This window comes from Sprattus sprattus (genome assembly GCF_963457725.1).
Source record: "Sprattus sprattus genome assembly, chromosome: 19".
Classification (NCBI taxonomy): domain Eukaryota; kingdom Metazoa; phylum Chordata; class Actinopteri; order Clupeiformes; family Clupeidae; genus Sprattus; species Sprattus sprattus.
Window position 1 is genome coordinate 11,741,982 of NC_137917.1, and position 23,920 is coordinate 11,765,901.

The 23,920-nt window shown below is 40.0% G+C and overlaps 1 protein-coding gene across 1 annotated transcript; it reads left to right on the plus strand.

The window, feature by feature from the left end:
• Positions 1–220: 220 nt before the first annotated feature.
• Positions 221–4,361, plus strand: LOC308380265 (membrane-spanning 4-domains subfamily A member 4A). Its single transcript, XM_080857548.1, has 7 exons — positions 221–305; positions 1,055–1,253; positions 1,574–1,675; positions 2,033–2,089; positions 2,239–2,406; positions 2,659–2,778; positions 3,527–4,361. The coding sequence occupies exons 2-7, from the start codon at positions 1,068–1,070 to the stop codon at positions 3,626–3,628; spliced, it is 735 nt and encodes a 244-aa protein (XP_080713674.1). The 5' UTR covers positions 221–305; positions 1,055–1,067; the 3' UTR covers positions 3,629–4,361.
• Positions 4,362–23,920: the final 19,559 nt, after the last annotated feature.

Sequence of the window (23,920 nt, forward strand, 5' to 3'; positions counted from 1 at the left end):
TAGTTTGACACGTCTGACAGACCTCTGACGGCAGAGAGCACCTTTCCCAAAATGGCGGCGACGCGTTTCACCGAGAAGCAGTGGAGGCGGTGTCTACCATAGACATGTATACATGTCTATGGTGTCTACCTATACATGTCTATGGACATGACAGCTTTAGTAATGGGTTAATAAAACTAAGGGGACGAAACAATTGAGGTCGGTCACTTCCGTTTTAAAACCGAAAGTTAATCGCAGCTCGGAATCGCTCAGATTTCGTTGTATCTGAATTACTTCTTCTATTTACATGCGCTTGTTTTCCAAAGGTGAGAAATTATTTTGTTTTCACTTGAAACATCATTGGCCATCCTATGACAGTAAACTATCGAAAGGGAAATGCGTATGGTAACAACGTCACAGCTCCAAAAACCTCGGCCTGTCAGACAGAAATGAGACAGAAATAAAACGAATGCATACAGCACAAATTCAGGATGCGTGCAATCAATAAGGGAATGGAAGACATGGAAGTCTTAACTTGAATAAAACTTTTATTCTATGAGGAAGATCCACAGATAATTCGTTTTTTGCTCTCAGTGTGGACTTTAAACTGTAGGCTATGTCTGCCACAATAGCAAACCTTTAGTCTATAAACATAACATGACCAACATGTCACATAGTGCTATGAATATCTGTATCGCACATTTTGTAGCCTATAAATATGTATGGAAAATGCCATTCAAAATGTAATGACCTTGCTTGACCGCTGTTATACATCTAATATTTTAACTATAATGTCGTCAGTTATTCATTGTTAGCATGCAACACCAATTTAAATGCCAAATATTTGACTTAACTTTATGTAAACATGAGGGGGTAAAATGAACAACCACTTCTTTTGAGTGGAAGTGTGCACTTAAAGGCGTATTTGCGATTTTTAAATATTAATGATTTTATGGAGTTTTACGTCTTTTGTGGAAACAGCGTTTCACTTTGAATATTGTGAGAGGATGTGGTGTCATGTCTACTGCACAATAAATGCAAGCTAATTTTCCTCTTTTGTTTTTCCTATTTTCAGAACTTTTGTGAAAATGCCATCAACGTTGTCCACTGCCAAAGGCCATATGGTTGTCACAAAGATCGTTCCATTGGAGGATCACTGTGACATCCCCATCACCAATGTTGACAATTCAGAATCTAAAAAGCCGACCACGTACAATGAAAAAGTGCCTGAAATGATCCGTCTCTTTCAAAAAGGCTATCCCCTGCCACTTGGAGTACGTATTCAGGACAACTAGAAGAGCAATTACGAGTAGCAAGACAATTCAACATTTTTAAAATTCTGATATGCATATCTTTATCTCAAGTGTCCTGTGATATACAATATATGAACTCATCTACCGGGGTTTCCTGCACTCATACACGCACCATCACTTCTGGAAATGGGTCTCTGTATTAAGTGCGTCCCTAGTTTCAAGCGTGTGACATTCTGCTCTGTGGAGAATGGTATTGCGCTCCCATGTATGCTGAGGGTGTATGATGGATGTGACAAATAAACCAGGTTCTGATTCTGATACGTTGGTTTTTCTATGTGCAGATTGTGCAGATATTCCTTGGAATAATGACTCTGGCCCTTGGTGTGCTTGTTATCCTCTCATCTGAATTCCTTGGGGAGGTCCCACTGAGTCTTGGAATATTTGTAAGTATTGAAATAATGAGAGGTTATTGATTTATTTCGTTTTTTGATCCCCAGCTCTGGTTTCTCTGAAGTGCACATGGTGGAACATTTTTGAAAAACCAATGCATGAACTTTTATTCTTTGTGCATACAGATGTATTATGTTTAGAGTTTCAAACTAAATATTTTAATGTATTGAAAGCCAAGCTGTGATGTATACTTCAAACCCTTTTAATTCCAACACAGTAATGGAAACTTTTATTGATGTTCTGATTTATGATGGTTGATGCAGCTGCTCCATCCTGGCAATTCATACAAATTGTATTCTTGTGAATACCAATGTGGTGGTGCATCAAACTGCTCTTATTGCAATTCACAGTTTATGATATCAGGATCAATATCTGCAGCAGCACATGAAGGAAAGCGCATTTGTCTGGTGAGAATATATATTTTTTAAGTTTTTTGGTCCCTGAAAATGTATTGCACTTAAAAAAGACAACCATACATTGCAGATAGGAGTTCTGACAAAAATTATAAACTTCAATGTGAACATGATGACAAGATTAACCTGTACTAAATTGTCAGATCAAAGGAACTTTGGCCATGAACATCATCAGTTCTCTGGTGGCACTAGCTGGCATTGGATACTTTTGCATTGAACTGGCCAAACAGCCTGAGGAATGCAAAAGGGAAGAATGGCAAGATCGGAATTATAGATACTGGCAATGCGTGGAATCTGTCAAACCATACAAGGTAGGTAGAAGAAAGTTCAAGTTTATGTCACTGTACTATGGGTATGGTAACAATACAAGTACTCACTCTTGTTATGTTTGCATTTTCTTTGTTTTGATGTTTTTTTTTTTTTTTAAAGGAATATGTAGGTCATGCGTTTCGTTGAGTATATTTTCAAATTCAGTTGCTTACCTACAGAAATGTTCAAAGCAACAGCTTCTACACACAACCAAATCGTTTTTTACATCAGGGTCTTGTGTTTCTCTCAATCAGGCCGTGGTCAATGGAGTGAAAGGATTATTGTTGGTCATGGCGGTGTTCCAGTTCTGTGTTTCCACCACAATCTCTGTCTTCTCTGCAAAAGCAATCAGACAAGATTCTACTGATCAACTGGTTAGATTTTTACTTGTATGACACCACTGTCTGAAGTTTGCCATTACTGTATACCCTGCTTTGAGTTCAGTTTGATTTTGTAGTGCTACTGAGACAACATTGTGTGTGTTTTTAAACACGAGTTGCCATTGCTGGTATCTCAGTTCTACAGGTGTTTTTGGTAATACTGAAAAAAGAAAAACAATTCATGCATATCATCCGTTTAAATGTATTTTATTGATAGAAAAGGAATTGCTAATCAGGATTAAAGATTAGACTAATGATTGACACTAATCAATAATCCAATGAATCTCATATTCATTTGTATTTTTTGCCTCTTAGAATGTTAGGGTCTCTGGTTAAGTGTCCTGCCATTTGGAATACTGTGTCCTAGAGAGGTGTGATACCATAGGTGTCTTCACCACCTGTCATCTCAGGTCATATCAAAGTGTCATTGTATTCCTTATACCCCCATCTATGCCCCCATCCCGTTATACAGACCTCTGAACCACATTGTGGCATTTCCTGTATCAGAGTAGCTGCCTGATACATAATCATGTAAGGTCAGGGGTATTGGTTGACACCCAGTATTCTGTTAAGGATTATGTCTAATCAGAGACACAGGTGAATGTGAAACCTTCCTCTCTGCGCATCATTGCCAGAATAAAACCTGTTTCCTGATTGATCATTCCAGTCTCCACAATCTTCGGTATTGGAACCAACAATAGACAGACCAAATTTTCTGAAAATATTTCTCTCTGTGTTTTAGGGGGGTCCCGTTCGTTTAGTCATCACTGAAACCGGTGCTGACGAAAGCAGTACTGTTCCTCTGCTCACTGTGGAGGAGGTCACTGCTCCTACATCACCCTAAAGGAGGGGAGTGGGGCCATCAGCACACCACTTGGGCACTTATCGTGATATTTGTCAATGAACTGAAAGTGAAGTAAATTTCCTATGCACATACTGTATGTGTATGTTTCATATGCACATATGTGTACATTTAATATGCACATTAATAGAGAAATGTGAAAATCTGACTTTAATCAAGTATGTATGTTTGTTAATCATGCCTTTGTGAGCTGAAACATGATGCTGTTTTAGATTCTGTATGTCTTTGATTCTTAAGTGCTGACATTTCAAACGCTGTGTGTGTGCTTAAAAGTTTGCCTTCTGTGTGTGCGTAAGTGATGGCTGAGAACTACTAGTCCTTATTTTTTTGCCTTGCTGATGCAGTTGATCTCAGTTGACATAATGCTTTGGCATCAGAGAAACACTAACCTCAACCTATATAAACCTTGGGTGTTGTGTTTAATTTGGCTTCTCTCTCGTCTCCTACAGTCTGGGAGTGAGCCCGGGCTTTCTCTCTCGTCCTCCAAGATGAGAGTGAGCCTGTGCTTCTCTCTTGTCTGCCAAGACCTGAGTGAGCCCGAGATGCATATTTGATATAAAGATACTAATACATAACTCTGGAGTCCGAGGTAAACTTGAGTGTGAATTGTCACCTTACACACATTTTCCAATGTAAAACTTGTAAGCACACATTCTAAACTTTGAATTTTGGTAAGTCTGCCATTAGGGCATTGTGTATTTTGTTAAGGAAGCTGATGTATTTGTACTAGTTATACTAATAAATAGTGCCTTTTTTCTGATCACTCAATGATGTTTTTCTAAAAAAAAAGCTTGGGAGGATGCCATAGGGATATCGTCAACTGTCACTCACCCCACTTTCGCATTTATGTATACCTGCTTTCTGGTGTTTCATTACCACTTACCAGGTGTGTAAAAGTTTCTTTTGAGACAAAATAGGTAGTACAAGCTACTTAAATGTAACAAGTTACTGAAATGTAGTGTAATTTAGGAATAACTATTTGAACTACTTCATCAAAGAAATTTGACTTATTACATTCGATTAAAGCTATTATTTTCTATAAGTCTATAGACTCTACAAAAAGAATCACACATTGCATGCCTCAAACCTAAAAAAAACATGATCACATTAGCTAAGAATGGTTCTGTGGAGAGAAAATAAAGTTAAATGTATATTATTTTCATTTTTACTCATAGATTTTAAGTTCAGGTCTCATTCTTCTGCGTGCTGGGGAAATGCTATCATGTAGCACGGTAAGCCTGGTATAGAACACACACACACACACACACACACACACACACACACCTACACGCACACCTACACACACAAACACACACACACACACACACACACACACACACACACACACACACACACACACACACACACACTGTACTTTTCCAAGTTGGTTCAAAACCTGCATTCATCTGGCCTGATGTTAATTGTTGCGTCTATCTCGCCTGCTGCAGTCTGGGAGTGAGCCCAGGCTCTCTCTCTCTCTGAGTGTGGGCCTGTGCCTCTCTCTTGTCTGCCAGGACGTGAGTGAGCCAGACAAGCTTATAATATACAATATACTTATATGCAACCCAGGAGTCCTGAGGTAACTTGAGTGAAATTCCACCCAACAGTGATGTTGTGCAAGTAATCAATAACAGAGCACAGTGCACTTTGCTGCACACTTCCTGCAAAGTGATCTGTGGTGTGGCAAGTGCACCATGGAAAATACATCACCAGAAAGCATAATTCCATTAGTGTTGATATTAGCAGAGACTTTTTACAATTGCTTGCAGCTCAATAATTGTTGGATGCTTTTCATTTTCCAGGAGGAGGGTGCAAAGTGACCTGTGTCATGCTGCTGTGCCTCAATTTGCCATCCATGTGATAGAGGCACGGAACTGATATAAACAGCTGATTAGTTATGTTAATGTGCTGAGATTGTTATCACTACAAAATTAAACAAGCAAGGCTGATGGCTGCCAAACGTTATTGAATACATTTTAACCATTATTGTGTATTGTGACGCACAGTTTATCGTACACAATTTTGTATTGTGATATACAGTGTATCGTAAGTATATGCCTGTAATGCCATGACATTTTATATTAGTGTATACAGACATAGGGTATACGTAAGCAGCATATCTCTGATCGTAGATTCAGAAAGACTGAATTGTCCTAAAATAGAAAAGATTAAATGAAGGATATTGAAACTGATAGCACCTACAAATTAATGGATAGCTCTTGAATCCATTAGCATGTTCTGGACTTCATCTGAAACGTGTCTATTTTACTTATGCCAAAGAACATGTGTGATACCAAGCTTTTTGTTGAAATGTCACTGAAATTTGCACTTTTTTGAATTTGTAGTAGGGGTGTTTAAACATAAAAAGCAATACTGAAGAACGTATGTTATATCCAGTAGCTCATTCATAAGCAGCTGTGTATGCTATATCTAGCTTATCTGTTCATGTTGCTAACAAGACTCACCGCTTTTATTTATTTCTTTGTTTTTATTTGAATGATTTGCAGAAGCATCTGAACTATTGAAAGTAATGCTATGTACCAAAATAAAAGTAAGTATGACAATTCTTTTTTTCTTGCGTTTGTACTAATTTCACTTACTAAAGAAAAGCACTAACTAGGGAGTATAAAAATCAGCAGAAAACATGAATGTTTCTACCTGCCTGTCAAATAAGCTTTTGTTTAAAGGGATAGTTCGGGATTTTTGACATGAATCTGTATGGCCTCCCCGATCACCAGTGTCATGCAATCACTCTGACTGCCAAGTGATAACGAGGTGTGACTTTTTCCACTACAATCTTTTTGGGATGCAAATATATCACTCTTTTGAACACATAATGTTTTGGGAAGAGAAACGTTTTATTTTGCTGGGACTAGCAAACCTGCCGGACTACTTTCTGCTTGACCAAAATTGGACGAGAACACTTGTCTGCTCACAGGACGCTGCCGGGGGTAAGTCAGCGTGATTGCATGACACTGGTGATCGGGGAGGCCATAAAGATTCATGTCAAAAATCCCGAACTATCCCTTTAATGGTACTAGCATCCTCACAGTTTGATACCTTGAAATTTCTTCTTCAAGGAACATGATGGCATTTGGTATGTCTGCATACTTTCAGCAGTTGTTTTTTAAGTTTAGATGCATGACTTGTGACTTGGAGGAGATAAGCTCTCTATTGTACCCCTTTTGATATGCATAGAAAAGTTAATCTCTGGATTTTTTTTTTTACATAAAGGTTCAGTGATAGTGATGCAGTACAGATAGGACACCTAACATGCAGTGCTTTGGATCCCCAGAAAAAGAACTGGGAAACCCTAACCTGCATCTTCATGAGAGTTGGGGAAGGTGATGGGAGTGTAAGGAATGACCCATCCACTACAGGGAGGGTTTTCTCAGAAGTCATGGGTGTCAGAGCAGCTTTTGCAAAAGAAAAAGAAAAGAAAAGAGGAAGGAATGAATTAAGTATTAGTGCTGAAAAAAATGTTTCTATCAAGAAGGTAATGAACTTGCATGTATAGTTCACATAGATGCCTCTTTGTAACCAACAGCATCTGGCTGTAGATATCAAACAAATAACGAATATAATGAATATATTTAACATAAAGAAAAGAGTAATGAGAGTGGGAAGAAGCAGGGTAGCAGTACTGCCTACTGTACTCTGCACTATCCGACATTACTTCACCTGGGCGTGTTCATCAACAGTTGTTTCCGCGGCGAATCAGTTGCTCTGAGAGGAGGTCTTCATGCTGTAGCTATATAACCGCTGTGTGATTGAAAAGCCTGTGCAACACAAGGTAGGTTGATTCCAACACTTTGTTTGTTGACTTACTTACGGACATCGATGTCTCCGTTGGTATCCTAGCCACAGGTTGTCATTTTGAACAGTAGGCTATGTATTTTAAAAGCCATGGCTGTTTCGCGTGTGACTCGATTAATTACATATCTTTTTTTTATTTTGGCTTACAGGTTGTTAGAGAGATGGCCATGAAACAAGCATTTGCAGTGTTAGGGGTGAGAAAATTGACTTAAAAGCATTGTCATTCCCATGTCACGTTTACCTTTCTTTATAACAATTGAACACTCTTACTGCAAGTGTTGTGCTTAGTGTTTGCGAAGTTACATTTATCGTGGAATTCCTGCATATTGTAGGCTATTTACACGAAATGGTACGTGGTTGCTGAAGAAATATGCATCATTATTGTTCAATAATCGTCGTTGTCTTTATTTTCCAGTTTATTGAACTCGGTATTGGGGCGTTGGCACTTGTACTAGAGGAGAAGCTGAGGCACTTAAACATTGACATCAACTTGTTCAAACGGGAAATATTGGTGGTTATTCCATGTGAAAGCTGGGTAAGAGTGTGCATGCAGATTCAAAAAGCTATTACTCAGGGCCCAGTTTCCCGAACGCTAAAAAGTAGGGATGCACCATATGGAAATTCTTGGCTGATACCGATGTTCAAAACAACAATCCAGCCGATACCGATACCAATACCAATATTTGTTTATTTTGTTTTTGTTGTTATTCATTCAACCTTTTGTGCCAGGAAAATAATGAAATCATTATCTAAAAAGCAATGTGTTAAATTATGTCAGCCCTTTATCACTCTTAACTTTGAATGAGCACAAATTCAATCAGATTTATGAAACAATCTTTAGTTTAACTAAACTTTATTTAATATAATATCACCAGGCATCAAGACATCATTTCAACTGTAAACAGATGCTTGCAATGCAGCCTTACAAAACACAAGCATAAACCCTTAGGGAATGCGATATAAATTCAAGATTAAAACGAATATAATAAAATATTTTTCTTTAAAAACTGCCTGCCATAAACATCGACCAGTACCATCGGTGAAAGTCAAGTTTATTACCGATAGGCCGATAACATTAAAAGAGGCAAACATCGGCCGATACCGATGTACGGCCGATGCATCGGTGCATCCCTACTAAAAAGGACTTGAAATCGGTCGTAAAAGGGATATTGCAGAGCGGTTTCCCGACGCCGCACTTACGGCAATGATGAGTCTATGATGTCGCCAAAATCCATGTAGGCCGTTAAGATACGTCGTTATCGGGAAACTAGGCCCAGATTATTACAGAAGAGTCATCTTTTGATTTATGCCGTTTTATTAATTGCTGTCAGGTGGGATTTCCTGCCCTTATATCTTTTGTAAGATTGTTCCTCCTTTTATGGCCTGTGTATTTAGGTCTTGATCTCAGGACTCCATCTTCTGCTTGCTTGGGTAATGCCAATACGTTGTTTGGTAGGTCCTTCTCTCTCTCTTTCTCTCACACACTTACACAACCTGAAACTTAAAGTTAATTTCCTAATTGAATTTGCCTTCAATATTGCAACGTGCAAGGGGTATATACTTCTGCAGACAAAGCTTTTGCAGAGCAGCAACAGCTTCTGAATGTTCTGGAACAGTAGCCCCTTATACATGTGTCAATGTGATCCGTTCACATCGCGTCTGTTCCGATAGAAACTCTCGATACGGTTACAATTGCCTCATGTAGGACTGGTCTAGATGTGATCTGATCGTTTTTCCGCCGATCGTCTGAGCCTTTCGAGAGAGGTGGGTTACACCGATCGTTCAGCTTAGAACAGGGCGTGTCAAATAAGGCCGATGTGCCATGGGGGAGGCGGTGACAGGAGGCTAGAAAGTTCTTGCCTGTTCTTTAAAGGAGACTGATAGTAGGCCTACAATTTTTTGTAATAAAACGCAATTTGGTACACCATTTTAATATGGTAATATAGCCTACTGTTTTTTGCAAAATGAAAGAAAGCATATTAGGAAATGCCGACTCGAGCCTATTCATTCCGAAATTTCACCACATTGTAGGCTATATACTGTAACAACCCCAACACTTGCCTGCTTCCCTTGCAAATCAAAGTTTTCCGACTATTTTTCTTACCTTCTTTCTTAGCTGTTGATGTTACTGAGCTAGAAGTTTAACTTGTTCTGAACATCTCGCGCTGCCAATGCCCAATGTCACTTCTGAGTCAAATCACTCCATCATCTCTTTGAAATTCCTTATTCCGCGAGTGGTAGGCTACAATGACTGGCTGTTTTAAAATATAACTAATAGCCTAACGAAACAAAATAACCCAGGCAGTTTCATCTACGAGACGTTAAGGCTTCTTCCAATACTGACAGCTGACTCATAGCTTGCAGGTTTGCGGCGCTGCAGGGAGACGCGACATTTGAGGGATCGTCACTTAATTTAAACCGTCTATATGGAAGTTTGTAGAGAAACTGCGGGGGAGTAAAATGCTCTGCTGCCGAAGTAAATTACATGTTTTTATCTTCGGGGTTAATTCCCTTTCCTTTACGTCTGCTGCTGGCTAGTAAGTACAGACAGCCGGAAAGGTTAACAAACGGAATGAAATTGCTACACATTACACACGCTATGCTTTAATAAAACCCACGTTACTCACATACTGGTTAACACTGTTTGTTACAGCACATAAATGTTTGTCGCTACATCCAAACTATGCGTCACCGTTGTCCCTTCCTGTATGTGCTCCAGCCGCACTATTTTACTTGCAATGTGAATCATTTAATTTAAATATGCTTATTGGCATTTGTTGCACCTTAATCATTTTCGACAAACATGATATGTTATGTATGGTGTAGTAGACTGAGACTCTATTCACTACTGCACAAAAACTAAACACGTTTGCAAAACTAGACGTTTGCAATGAAGTAGGTAAAACAACTTTTGCCAATATCTCCGTAAGGGAGATGGGTTATGTGCTCAAATTTCCTGATATCAAAGAAGACGACAGTATTCATGTGCAAACTAAAAATCACGTCTCAGGATTGCTGCGCATGCAAGCGGGTGTATCAACTGTACCCATGTCTCAACTGTACTAATACCACTGTCATATAATTATGAGTTCAGTAAAAGACGGAGCAAACACAGTTTTCTACCGCTGTTGAAACACAATCACGCGTAGACTCGTTTTCTTTCCGTCTGAGAGTGGTTATTCAAAGAAATATTAAGAACTATATGCTGATAGAAAGAAGGGAACTTTAAGCCACTACACTGCCTGTGCACGATGCGGATCCACGTTGATGTTGTTAGTAAACAAACCAGGTGGGAGCACATCTCCGTCGTCTTTGCGCATGCCTGAGGCAAGGTAACCGGATCACATTTTGCACGTAGACACGTAACGACAAGAGCCGATTCCCTTGAAAATGTTCACACCTACACGCGAATATGATACAATAAACTGATCTGATCACACTGACACATGTATATGGGCCAAGTGGTTCTTAACCTGGGTTCGATCGAACCCCAGGGGTTCGTTGAGCCACTCTCAGGGGTTCGGCAGGGGTCAAGACACACGCAGTATAGCCCGGTTCACACTAGCAATGTCGGGCCGTTTTTATACATACCTACGTTTTGAAGAAATCATATTTTACTTTTCAAATTACGAAGGGTTCGGCGAATGCACTGATGAAGCTTGCAGGGTTCAGTACCTCCAAAAAATTAAGAACCACTGTTCTGGAATATTTTGGGAGTTGGATGTTACATTGCTCAGGGAGAGGTGAGTATGTTCTTGAATGAAGGGGATAAGTGCTCTAGAGATGCAGATATTCCTTTTAACATGATACATTGAGACTACAATACCAGACAGTGTTGTTCAGGGACAGGTGTGGATGACTCCAATTGCAAACAGATTTAAAATAGTAAGTATTTGTATTAGTGCTGTCAAACGATTAAAATATTTAATCGCGATTAATCGCATTTTTGTCATAGTTAACTCAAAATTAAACGCGATGAATCGCACATTTGTATCTATTCTAAATGTAGGCTACGGCTACCTTCAATTATTTTTTTCCATCATTTTTATTTTATTGTAATGCTCTTATCAACATGGAAAACTGGATTGGCTTGCTTTATGCAATGTTTTATTTAATTGAAAAACATCATTCCAAACAGGGCGGTACAAAAGTGCACATTTCAGATAAACAAGGACTCAGCTTATAGTGCAGGTAAACCATGGCTTAATATATTTATTTTTTAAGTTGCTGTGAACATAGAAGTTAGGCCTCTTATTTAAAAAACAATGAGCCGTAACAGTTAGGTTACCAATAAAAGGTAGGCTAAGCCTACTACTTCTGTGCTTTCAGCCAGCTGCCTGTTGACATTTTCAGACTCGCTTCTTTTGTACAACACAACTTTTTAAGGTAAACTTTCTATTCAGAAGCTTTTTTATCATCCATTTAGCCGTATCGCGCTCACCATTCACTCGACGTAACGTTAGCCTACTACTCAGTTTGCAGGCCAAAAAGAGCGTTAATCTAAAAACGCGTTAATCACGCGCTAAAAAAATGAACGCCGTTAAAATGGATTTTGAGTTAACCCCGTTAATAACGTGTTAAACTGACAGCACTCATTTTGTATTAGTCAACACACGAGAACAGTGCAGTTCCATTTGTAGTGCAATGACAAATGGTGCTGGGCCAGTGGTTAAAATGTCCTTCTGTATTTTACGGCAAATGACGGAATAGCCTACGTGTCATCAGAACCATGTGAAAACTGCACGCTGTCCGCAGAAGTATACTTAAGAGTTAATCTCATCTAAATGCTTTGGGGAAACTAACCTGCTAGATGGGGGTTGTCTCACATGCAAGCATTACGTAGGTAAGAGACTTTTGTCTAATAACGACATAGAATGTACCTGTAAAACAGCGAGTTGAGCAATAAGAGAAAGCTGAAAACTGTATTGAAGCCTTTTCAAATTAATGTGATTATGTTTGTGTCCATAGATAAAATTCACCATGAATATTCACCTTGTGACTTGTATGTTCAGTCTTGCATGTGTTGCACTAATGGGCAAGAATGCATACGACTTCCAGAAATCACAAAGTACTACGGTACGTTTTATCTTCTCCTCTGTAAAAAAAAAAAGTTGTTGGTTCCACAAGTTTTTTGAGTCATAACAACAGTTCTCCTTAGATCCTGATATGGCTCTTCCAGAATGTCTCTGGGTTCTCCAGGGAGCCCCATGAGCCAAAAAGTATTCTAGCGTATTTTCTAGAGGGATACAAGTAGTGCTATGTCCTTTTTGGGGAAAAATGCACTGTGAATTGAACATAGATGCGTAAGTAGTGACTACAGTGCAACTGCTCTGGGGCCCACAGTCACGAGGGCGGGGTTGGGCTTAGAAATGTCTTTTACTGGGTTAACGTTAGAATTTGCAGATGTTTCAAATGTTCATCAATTGATATGTTGTAAAACACCATTGTTTAACAGCTTAAGTACACATGACTGAATATTTTTAATAAATGAATATTTTACAGAATGTTTTTATTTCAGCTCTTCAGTTCTTTTCGTTTGATAAAGAAAGTATGTATCTATCATCACCTTTCCTTCACATGATCTCTTATTGATATGCCTATTCTCTTCTTTGCAGTCTGAAGTTAATATGACTTTAGGTGGGCTGATTGGTATCTTGGTGTTTGAATCTCTTCTTGCCATTTTCATAATATGTTATTTGTTGGTTGCACTGCCTCCAAGTGATTCAGAAGTAAGTATGTTTTATATCAGTAACATGTATTTCAGATGTGAAACTGTTTTATATGGCTGTATTGTTGTTATTTTTCTAAATGACATACTGTAAGTCTTATTATGTTATAAAAAATACTCCCTAAAAATACTAGGTCTGAACGACTCTCTGGAGGGGAAATATATGGGAGTGTAATAACATATTCATGTCATGTGTATGAGTTGTTTGCCGAGATGTGCTTTCAGTCTTCGGTGTCTTGTGTTTTATGTCTTCTCTCTATATAGGACAGCCCTGTGCCAAAAACCGTCTCCAGCACCACCACTGACCCACTCTGTCCTACAGAGCCTAAAGTCTGTAGTACAGAGCCTTAAACTGGTCCACTTGAGGGAGAGACAGTGAACTGATCAAAAAGCTTATAAGCTGTATTCATATATTTCTGTTACAGAATTTGCATGATTGACATTTAAAAAAAGGCCAAATTAAGCAGGGAGGTGCATAACATTGTTGGCTGCTATCTCTTTAAAAACTCTTTGTTATACATTGTGATACACATATCCTATGTATATGCCTGTAATGCCTTTATTTGGACCATTCTGTATAACCTGCCTCTTTTGTTATATATGATCATGATTGTCAATGTAACTGATTACTGAAGACTGCTTGTGGAGACTGATGAGCATGATCAGTATTCTTTTCCCCATGGTTTTTGCCTTTACATGAAGGGCAAAAAAAAATAAGAAGAATAAACCCAGTCAAATTGGCTGATTTTCTGTTTACTACACATGTTCTGGCTCCAAAAAGTGCTTGCTGCACAGACCCAGGCTCCAATTAGGCCAATATGGCTGACCAATGTTGGCTTAATTTCTTCAGAATGCACGTGCATGACCCCAAACTGGCCATCCTTTTCACAGTCATCGATTAAAACCAGTGAGACTGTAGATATTGTGTATGAATTATGACATATTAACAATAAATAAGAAAATGACACCAAAAAAGTTGTTTTGTGCACACCACTCTGAAGTCATTCATTTGATCTTGGAATTATGTTATTGAGGAAATACGTTTAAGGATCAGTTTGAGCGAGTTGTGGAGCATGATGAATTTATCCCCTCAAATGTAGACAGTTACAATATTACAAGACTCCTAAATGGAGCAATCATCTGACTCCACACCTGTTCTGATTTATGATGGTTGATGCAGCTGCTCCATTCTGGCAATTCATACAAATTTTATTCTTGTGATTACCAATGTGGTGGTGCATCAAACTGCTCTTATTGCAATTCACAGTTTATGATATCAGGATCAATATCTGCAGCAGCACATGAAGGAAAGTGCATTTGTCTGGTGAGAATATATATTTTTTAAGTTTTTTGGTCCCTGAAAATGTAATGCACTTAAAATTAAAGTCAACCATACATTGCAGATAGGAGTTCTGACAAAAATGATAAACTTCAATGTGAACATGATGACAAGATTAACCTGTACTAAATTGTCAGATCAAAGGAACTTTGGCCATGAACATCATCAGTTCTCTGGTGGCACTAGCTGGCATTGGATACTTTTGCATTGAACTGGCCAAACAGCCTGAGGAATGCAAAAGGGAAGAATGGCAAGATCGTAATTAAAGATACTGGCAATGCGTGGAATCTGTCAAACCATACAAGGTAGGTAGAAGAAAGTTCAAGTTTATGTCACTGTACTATGGGTATGGTTACAATGCAAGTACTCACTCTTGTTATGTTTGCATTTTCTTTGTTTTGATGTTTTTTTTTTTTAAAGGAATATGTAGGTCATGCGTTTCATTGAGTATATTTTCAAATTCAGTTGCTTACCTACAGAAATGTTCAAAGCAACAGCTTCTACACACAACCAAATCATTTTTTACATCAGGGTCTTGTGTTTCTCTCAATCAGGCCGTGGTCAATGGAGTGAAAGGATTATTGTTGGTCATGGCGGTGTTCCAGTTCTGTGTTTCCACCACAATCTCTGTCTTCTCTGCAAAAGCAATCAGACAAGATTCTACTGATCAACTGGTTAGATTTTTACTTGTATGACACTACTGTCTGAAGTTTGCCATTACTGTATACCCTGCTTTGCGTTCAGTTTGATTTTGTAGTGCTACTGAGACAACATTGTGTGTGTTTTTAAACATGAGTTGCCATTGCTGGTATCTCAGTTCTACAGGTGTTTTTGGGAATACTGAAAAAAGAAAAACAATTCATGCATATCATCCGTTTAAATGTATTTTATTGATAGAAAAGGAATTGCTAATCAGGATTAAAGATTAGACTAATGATTGACACTAATCAATAATCCAATGAATCTCATATTCATTTGTATTTTTTGCCTCTTAAAATGTAAGGGTCTCTGGTTAAGTGTCCTGCCATTTGGAATACTGTGTCCTAGAGAGGTGTGATACCATAGGTGTCTTCACCACCTGTCATCTCAGGTCATATCAAAGTGTCATTGTATTCCTTATACCCCCATCTATGCCCCCATCCCGTTATACAGACCTCTGAAACATTTGCTCACACTGGATCCTCTAATGAACATCTTCCCCCGTGAACCACATTCAAGTTCAAAGTTCAAAGTTCAAAGTTCTTTATTTGTCATTGCCACAAAGACAACGAGACAGTAGAGGCAACCAGACTTCTTACACAGCTAAATAATAATAAATAACAATTCATAAATAGATTCATAAATATCATACATAAAATAATAATAATACAAATAATAAATGCAATATATTTCCATATCTCCATATTTCCATATTAAGGTGCATCAAGTGTTAGAGTGCAGTCCATGGGGGGCGGAGCTATGGAATCAGATCAATGCCATAAATATTTTGTAATCTGTAATATAGATTTTGTATCTGTAATATAGATTTAGTATCTGTGAAACCATCTACACTTTCAAAACCTATCTACAGATACGGATTTCAAATACGAAATGTATCTACACTTTCAAAAACTATCTTCACTTTCAAAATCTATTTACAGATACATATTTCAAATACGAAATGTATCTACACTTTCAAAAACTATCTACACTTTCAAAAACTATCTTCACTTTCAAAATCTATCTGCAGATACGGATTTCAGTTACGCATTACGGATTTCTGTTACGAATTACAAAATCTTTTTGGCACTGTTTTTACAGCCTTTCTAAAGAGCCAATCAGCGCTTTTGGCAGATTTTCTAAAGTGCCAATCAACACATTGTATCCTGTACTGACTAGCCAATCAGCGCTAGCTTGCTGGCAACTGCTGGCCCGCTCATTATTCTTCAATACTTGTAACCTAAATCTGCCACCGCTCTGCCTAGGGAGAGATCTGGGGTCTCCCCCGCATGGTTTGAATACAATTCGGTGTACGAACGCCTTGGGGGAAGTTTAACAAGCATGCCTTATGTCTGGCCCAAAGGGCTGATAAACACCTGTACTATTTTGTTAATCTTGGGCTCTGGCGATTCAGAGATCGCTTGGGTGCAGAACGCATTGTAACTAAGAAATTGGTCTCGCTTGCTGCCTCATATATCTCTTCCACTGAGACGCTAGAAAACTCGCTTCCACAAAAAATACACAATAAAGAAGACGTCAGAAAATGGTTACAAATTGGCTACCCCAAAGTGCCATGAAAAGAAACGAAAATGACATTGCAAGGTGGTTTTGAAATCAGGCTGGTCATTATCCAGTTGTTGAGGATGCATATGCACTTAACGGTAGGCTATACCCCCACCATCACTTTGCGTGTCTGGAGAACAAGACAATAGCAGTCTGTCTGCTAAATGTTCTCATCGTGATAATGGGTCATATGAATACTGTTCATGGTTAACTTAATTAAATGTGAATAGGAGATCGGTCACGAAAATGCTAACGTTAGCTTTCATTAGCTACCAAAGCAGATCCTAATATCTTCCATACAACGACAAGGATCTTTGAAACAGGTGGAACGAAGTGTGGAGTTAAAACCACTGACTGATTGTGCGTTTTACAATGACTTTATTAACAACTCCAAATATAGGACTTCTTACTTGTGCCATTTCTCGGTCTCTGATCCATGACAGCTGGATACACCGTTTCACTCAACTTTTCCAGTTCCCAGCAAGCTAGCGCTGATTGGCTAGTCAGTACAGGATACAATGTGTTGATTGGCGCTTTAGAAAATCTGCAAAAAGCGCTGATTGGCTCTTTAGAAAGGAAGTTAAGACAGTGCCAAAAAGATTTTGTAATTCGTAACAGAAATCCGTAACTCGTACTTGAAATCCGTAATGCGTAACTGAAATCCATATCTGCAGATAGATTTTGAAAGTGAAGATAGTTTTTGCAAGTGTAGATACATTTCATATTTGAAATCCGTATCTGTAAATAGATTTTGAAAGTGAAGATAGTTTTTGAAAGTGTAGATACATTTCGTATTTGAAATCCATATCTGTAGATAGGTTTTGAAAGTGTAGATGGTTTCACTATACAAAATCAATATTACAGATACAAAATCTATATTACAGATTACAAAATATTTATGGCATTGATCTGATTCCATACGGGGCGGGCTGGGCCGGGGGGAGATGAAGGGGGTTGGGGGGGTGGGGTGGGTAAGCTGTTGAGGAGCCTTATTGCACAGGGATAGAAGCTCTTTGCCATCCTGGAGGTGCGTGCCTTTTTTGATCTGAACCTTTTCCCTGACGGGAGTAACAGGAACAGATGATGGGCAGGATGAGAAGGGTCTGTGAGGATGCGTTTAGAGCGCTGCAGGCAACGGGAGGAGGAGATGGACAAGATGTCGGGCAGCTCTACTCCAATGATCCTTCCCGCTGTTTTAATCAGCCTCCGGATGGCTGCCTGCTCCGCCTTTGTACAGCTGTAGGACCATACATTCAGGCAGTATGTAAGCACACTCTCTATAGCGCAGCGGTAGAAATTGTACAGCAGCCTCTGAGGAAGGTGTTCTTTCCTCAACTTCCGGAGGTAAAAGAGGCGTTGCTGGGCCTTCCCTAAAACGGAAGCTGTGTTTTTGACCCAGGACAACTCCTCCGTCAGTGTCAGACCCAGAAACTTTAGAGAGGTGACACGCTCAACCTCTTCACCGTTGATGTAGAGTGGGAGATGGTGGTTATGCTGGGAAGACTTCCGGAAGTCAATGATCATCTCTTTTGTTTTCTTAATGTTGAGACTGAGGTTGTGCTCAGAACACCAGACTGCCAGGTTTCCCACTTCTTGCCTGTAGGCAGCCTCATCGTTGTTGGAGATGAGGCCAAGCACTGTTGTATCATCTGCAAATTTGAAGATGTAGTTGGATGGGTAGGAGGGAGCACAGTCATGGGTGTAGAGGGTGTATAAAAGTTGGCTGAGCACGCAACCTTGTGGGGCGCCAGTGCTGATGGTCAGATTTGAAGAGTGATGCTTCCCCAGTTGTACACTCTGTGTGCGATTGGTCAGGAAGTCCAATACCCAGTTACACAGTGTAGCATTGAGGTTTAAGTCCTGAAGATTGGAGATGAGTTTGCCTGGAAGGATTGTATTGAATGCAGAACTGTAATCTATAAAGAGAATACGGATGTAAGTGTTCTTTAACTCCAGGTGCTCCAGTGCAGTGTTAAGCAGCAGGGCTACTGCATCCTCTGTAGATCTGTTCGCTTTGTAGGCAAATTGGTGTTGATCAAAGGAAGCTGGTGTGATGCCTCTTATGTGTTTCATGACCAGCCATTCCAAGCATTTAGCAGGTATGTGGGTGAGAGCCACTGGCCTATAGTCGTTCAGGCACTTGACTGCAGTCTTTTTTGGCACAGGTATGATGGTTGATGCTTTGAAACATGGGGGGACATGTGAAAGGGCTAGAGAGCGGTTGAAAATGTCTGTAAATACCTCTGTCAGCTGGTCACTGCAATTCTTTAGTACACGGCCTGCCACACCATCTGGTCCTGCCGCTTTCCTGGGGTTGATGTTTTTCAGGCAGAGTCTGACCTCGTGGGGGGTCAGAGTGGGTGCAGTATCGTCAGAGGGTAGGGGCAGAGGCAGCTCACCATTGTTGTCCCTGTCGAACCGTGCATAGAACTGATTCAGCTCTTCAGTCAGGGTAGCACAGCTGGTCTGGGGGGCTGACGCAGTCCCTTTGTAGTCCGAGATTGCTCTTATTCCCTCCCATACTTGTCTCGGATTGGTGTGAGTGTGGAAAAGTTGCTCAACACGTTGCCGGTGTTTGGCTTTTGCAGATTTTATGCCTCTTCTCAGTGCTGCCCTGGCTACGCTGTACACTGCTGTTTCACCTGATCTGTAGGCTGCATCTCTGGCCTTCAGTAGTGTACGCACTTCTCTGCACATCCATGGCTTTTGGTTGGGGAACACTCTCACAGTCCTCCTTCTTGTGACATTGTTCACACAGAAGTTGATATAGTCCATTACTGAAGATGTGTATTCCTCCAGTGCAATTTTTGGGTCGACAGAAGCCTCCAGGCTATTAAATAGTGTCCAGTCCGTGCTGTCAAAGCAGTCCTGTAGCTGAGGGATGGCATCCTCATTCCACACTGTTATGGACTTGGTGGCAGGTCTTGTCGCTCTGATTCTTTATTGGTATGAGGGGTACAGGAACAGCGAGAGGTGGTCAGACAGGCCTAGGTGGGAGTCAGACTGTACTTTGTAAGCCTTAACAACATTAGTGTACACCTGGTCTAGTGTCACACTGCCTCTGGTTGCACAGGTCACATTTGGATGGAATGTGGGGAGCACAGATCTGAGATTGGCACGGTTAAAATCCCCAGCTACAATGAAGGCGCTGTCTGGGTGTTTGGCCAGTCTTTTACTGATGTAGCCGTGTAGCTGTGCTAATGCTAGTTTAGCATTAGCGTCCGGAGGGATGTAAACAGCACAGATGTAAACAATGCCAAACTCCCTTGGTAAGTAGAAGGGCCTGCACTTCAGAAGCATAAGATCCAGTTCGGGGCAGCAGAGCTTTCCGACAATGCTTGTGTTTGTGCACCAGCAGTTATTCAAGAAGACACACAGACCGCATTGTGAAATATTGTGGCATTTCCTGTATCAGAGTAGCTGCCTGATACATAATCATGTAGGGTCAGGGGTATTGGTTGACACCCAGTATTCTGTTAAGGATTATGTCTAATCAGAGACACAGGTGAATGTGAAACCTTCCTCTCTGCGCATCATTGCCAGAATAAAACCTGTTTCCTGATTGATTCCAGTCTCCACCAATCTTCGGTATTGGAACCAACAATAGAGTGAAAATATTTCTCTCTGTCTTTTAGGGGGGTCCCGTTTGTTTCGTCATCACTGAAACCGGTGCTGACGAAAGCAGTACTGTTCCTCTGCTTACTGTGGAGGAGGTCACTGCTCCTACATCACCCTAAAGGAGGGGAGTGGGGCCATCAGCACACCACTTGGGCACTTATCGTGATATTTGTCAATGAACTGAAAGTGAAGTAAATTTCCTATGCACATACTGTATGTGTATGTTTCATATGCACATATGTGTACATTTAATATGCACATTAATAGAGAAATGTGAAAATCTGACTTTAATCAAGTATGTATGTTTGTTAATCATATGCCTTTGTGAGCTGAAACATGACGCTGTTTTAGATTCTGTATGTCTTTGATTCTTAAGTGCTGACATTTCAAACGCTGTGTGTGTGCTTAAAAGTTTGCCTTCTGTGTGTGCGTAAGTGATGGCTGAGAACTACTAGTCCTTATTTTTTTGCCTTGCTGATGCAGTTGATCTCAGTTGACATAATGCTTTGGCATCAGAGAAACACTAACCTCAACCTATATAAACCTTGGGTGTTGTGTTTAATTTGGCTTCTCTCTCGTCTCCTACAGTCTGGGAGTGAGCCCGGGCTTTCTCTCTCGTCCTCCAAGATGAGAGTGAGCCTGTGCTTCTCTCTTGTCTGCCAAGACCTGAGTGAGCCCGAGATGCATATTTGATATAAAGATACTAATACATAACTCTGGAGTCCGAGGTAAACTTGAGTGTGAATTTTCACCTTACACACATTTTCCAATGTAAAACTTGTAAGCACACATTCTAAACTTTGAATTTTGGTTAGTCTGCCATTAGGGCATTGTGTATTTTGTTAAGGAAGCTGATGTATTTTTACTTGTTATACTAATAAATAGTGCCTTTTTTCTGATCACTCAATGATATTTTTCAAAAAAAAAAAGCTTGGGAGGATGCCATGGGGCTATCGTCAACTGTCACTCACCCCACTTTCGCATTTATGTATACCTCCTTTCTGGTGTTTCATTACCACTTACCAGGTGTGTAAAAGTTTCTTTTGAGACAAAATAGGTTAAAGAGTAGTACAAGTTACTTAAATGTAATAAGTTACTTAAATGTAGTGTAATTTAGGAATGTAACTATTTGAATTACTTCATCAAAGAAATGTTACTTATTACATTCGATTAAAGGCTGACCGAGAAAAAGCTATTATTTTCTATAAGTCTTTAGACTCTACAAAAAGAATCACACATTGCATGCCACAAACCTAAAAAAACATGATCACATTAGCTAAGAATGGTTCTGTGGAGAGAAAATAAAGTTAAATTATTTTCATTTTTACTCATAGATTTTAAGTTCAGGTCTCATTCTTCTGCGTGCTGGGAAAATGCTAGCATGTGACACAGTAAGCCTGGTATAGAACACACACACACACACACACACACACACACACACACCTACACGCACACCTACACACACAAACACACACAAACACATACACACACACACACACACACACACACACACACACACATTGATATTAGCAGAGACTCTTTACAGTTGCTTGCAGCTCAATAACTGTTGGATGCTTTTCATTTTCCAAGAGGAGGGTGCAAAGTTGATAGGTGAAAAATCACCCTAGTTACCTCAGGACTCCGGAGCTGCATGAAAGTATATTTATTAGACAGACAAACAACAACAATTGCAATTGGGCTCCCCTCCCAGCCGAGGCTGACAGTGAAGCCATGATAAACTCTTCGCACCAAGTTTATATAGTCAGAAGTTTAGCTTTGAGCAGGGATGATCACGTGGTGGATTTCTCACGTCCGAGGCTCCCTGTCTTGCAAGGATGGCAGTTTTGCACAAGGTCGGAAGAAGCACAGTTCCTTTCTTATCTCCTCTGGTCTAAACATGCTCTTGTTCATATGCAGACTTAGTGGCACCTAATATTCTAGTTACACACACACACAGAAAAGCTGTGCTCCTTCTTTCATAAGCACATAATTCATACAAGGAATATATTAATACAAGTCACTTGATTATTATATTCTTAAGTCATTAACAGTGTTTGGAAATAATCTCTATCAATCCTTCCTTTTATCCGTTTCAATGGATAATCAAAAATTACAAACACAATCAAAATCACAAATCATCTTTCTTAAGCATTAATTATCAATTTCAATGGATAACTTCAAAATCATCATTCTGAGCTTCATCACATGGATTTTCGGAACAGAGGTCATTAATGAGCATTGTTTCATCTACCTTAGTAAGTAATTATTAAGCAAAGTTTCCATCAGAGGCACAGGCTACGTATTTGTAAGGCAAGGTATTCGTCGTCAGCAGTTTTAATCATTCCAGCCACCATCTTCTGTATACAGGGTTCTACACAGCATGCACAGGTAGCCAACACGTAAAGAATAACCAAAATCACTCCCACACAAGACATCAACATTCCTTCCCATGAGGAAAACATTGTCGACAGGGCACTAAACCAATCATGCGTGCCAGAACTCGCTTGCTTTTTATTTGTAGGATCAGATCTAAGTCTTTCCCATCTCTGGTGTTGTCAGGGACATGTGTGCAACATTGGTCAGTACCAAGCATGACACAAATGCCTCCATTCTCAGCAGTGAGGATCTCAAGCACAGCCGTGTTTTGCCGTGTTACCCTGGAGTTGGTGTGTAGTTCTTCTCTGATTGTTTGTAGTCCGTCTCTGGTCAGGTTTTGGAATATCATCTCAGCGTAGTAAAGGAAATTAATCCAATCTGTGTGTGCTCCGATGACGCACCAGGGGCAGAGGGTAGATGCCAGGCCATTTGCTGCTGGGTTCAATGCCTTGTAGTCGTCTGGAATGCCTCAGGGAATGCCCAGGCTGTCGAAACCAGATCCCGCTGTCTCTCCTCCCTCGTACGGAATGCATTGGAACGTTCCTCAGGTACTGATGTATCTTGGACCTGGGGGTAATCTGAAAAGGTTGTACTAACATTGTTCAAGCACAAGTCCCAGACCAACCCACAGGCAGTGTAGCTCTTAGTTCACCATTCCCACATAACCACCACATATCAGCTATAGCTATATCCTGTACTTCAAGAAGTCTGCCATTCAAACACATCCCCGCAGTTTTACATTCAGATGAAGTATTTAACTGTATTTCTCTTCCATGATCAAGCACATATGTAATGGTTTTACATTGTGTCCAGTGTCCTAGTTGTGCATCGTTCTTTTCCCCAGGTTTTAAATAGCATTCAAACAGAGCATCTTTGCTAATGATGTGTGGAGGTGGTGAAGCATTGTCTGGCATGAAGGGCCAGTTAAAATGTGAACAGTGATGTTGTATAGCTATCATTTATAAGCATGTTATTAGACCAACAATGTAAAATCTCACAGTTGTTGCTAGGAGTCCCCCACATACTTTGGCCCACTTTGCGTAACCTCCCATGACTTTGCAGAGGAATAGACCTTTTACTCCACAATTTCCACTCGGTTCTAATCCCACAGGACAGTACTATATCTACTGCCAGC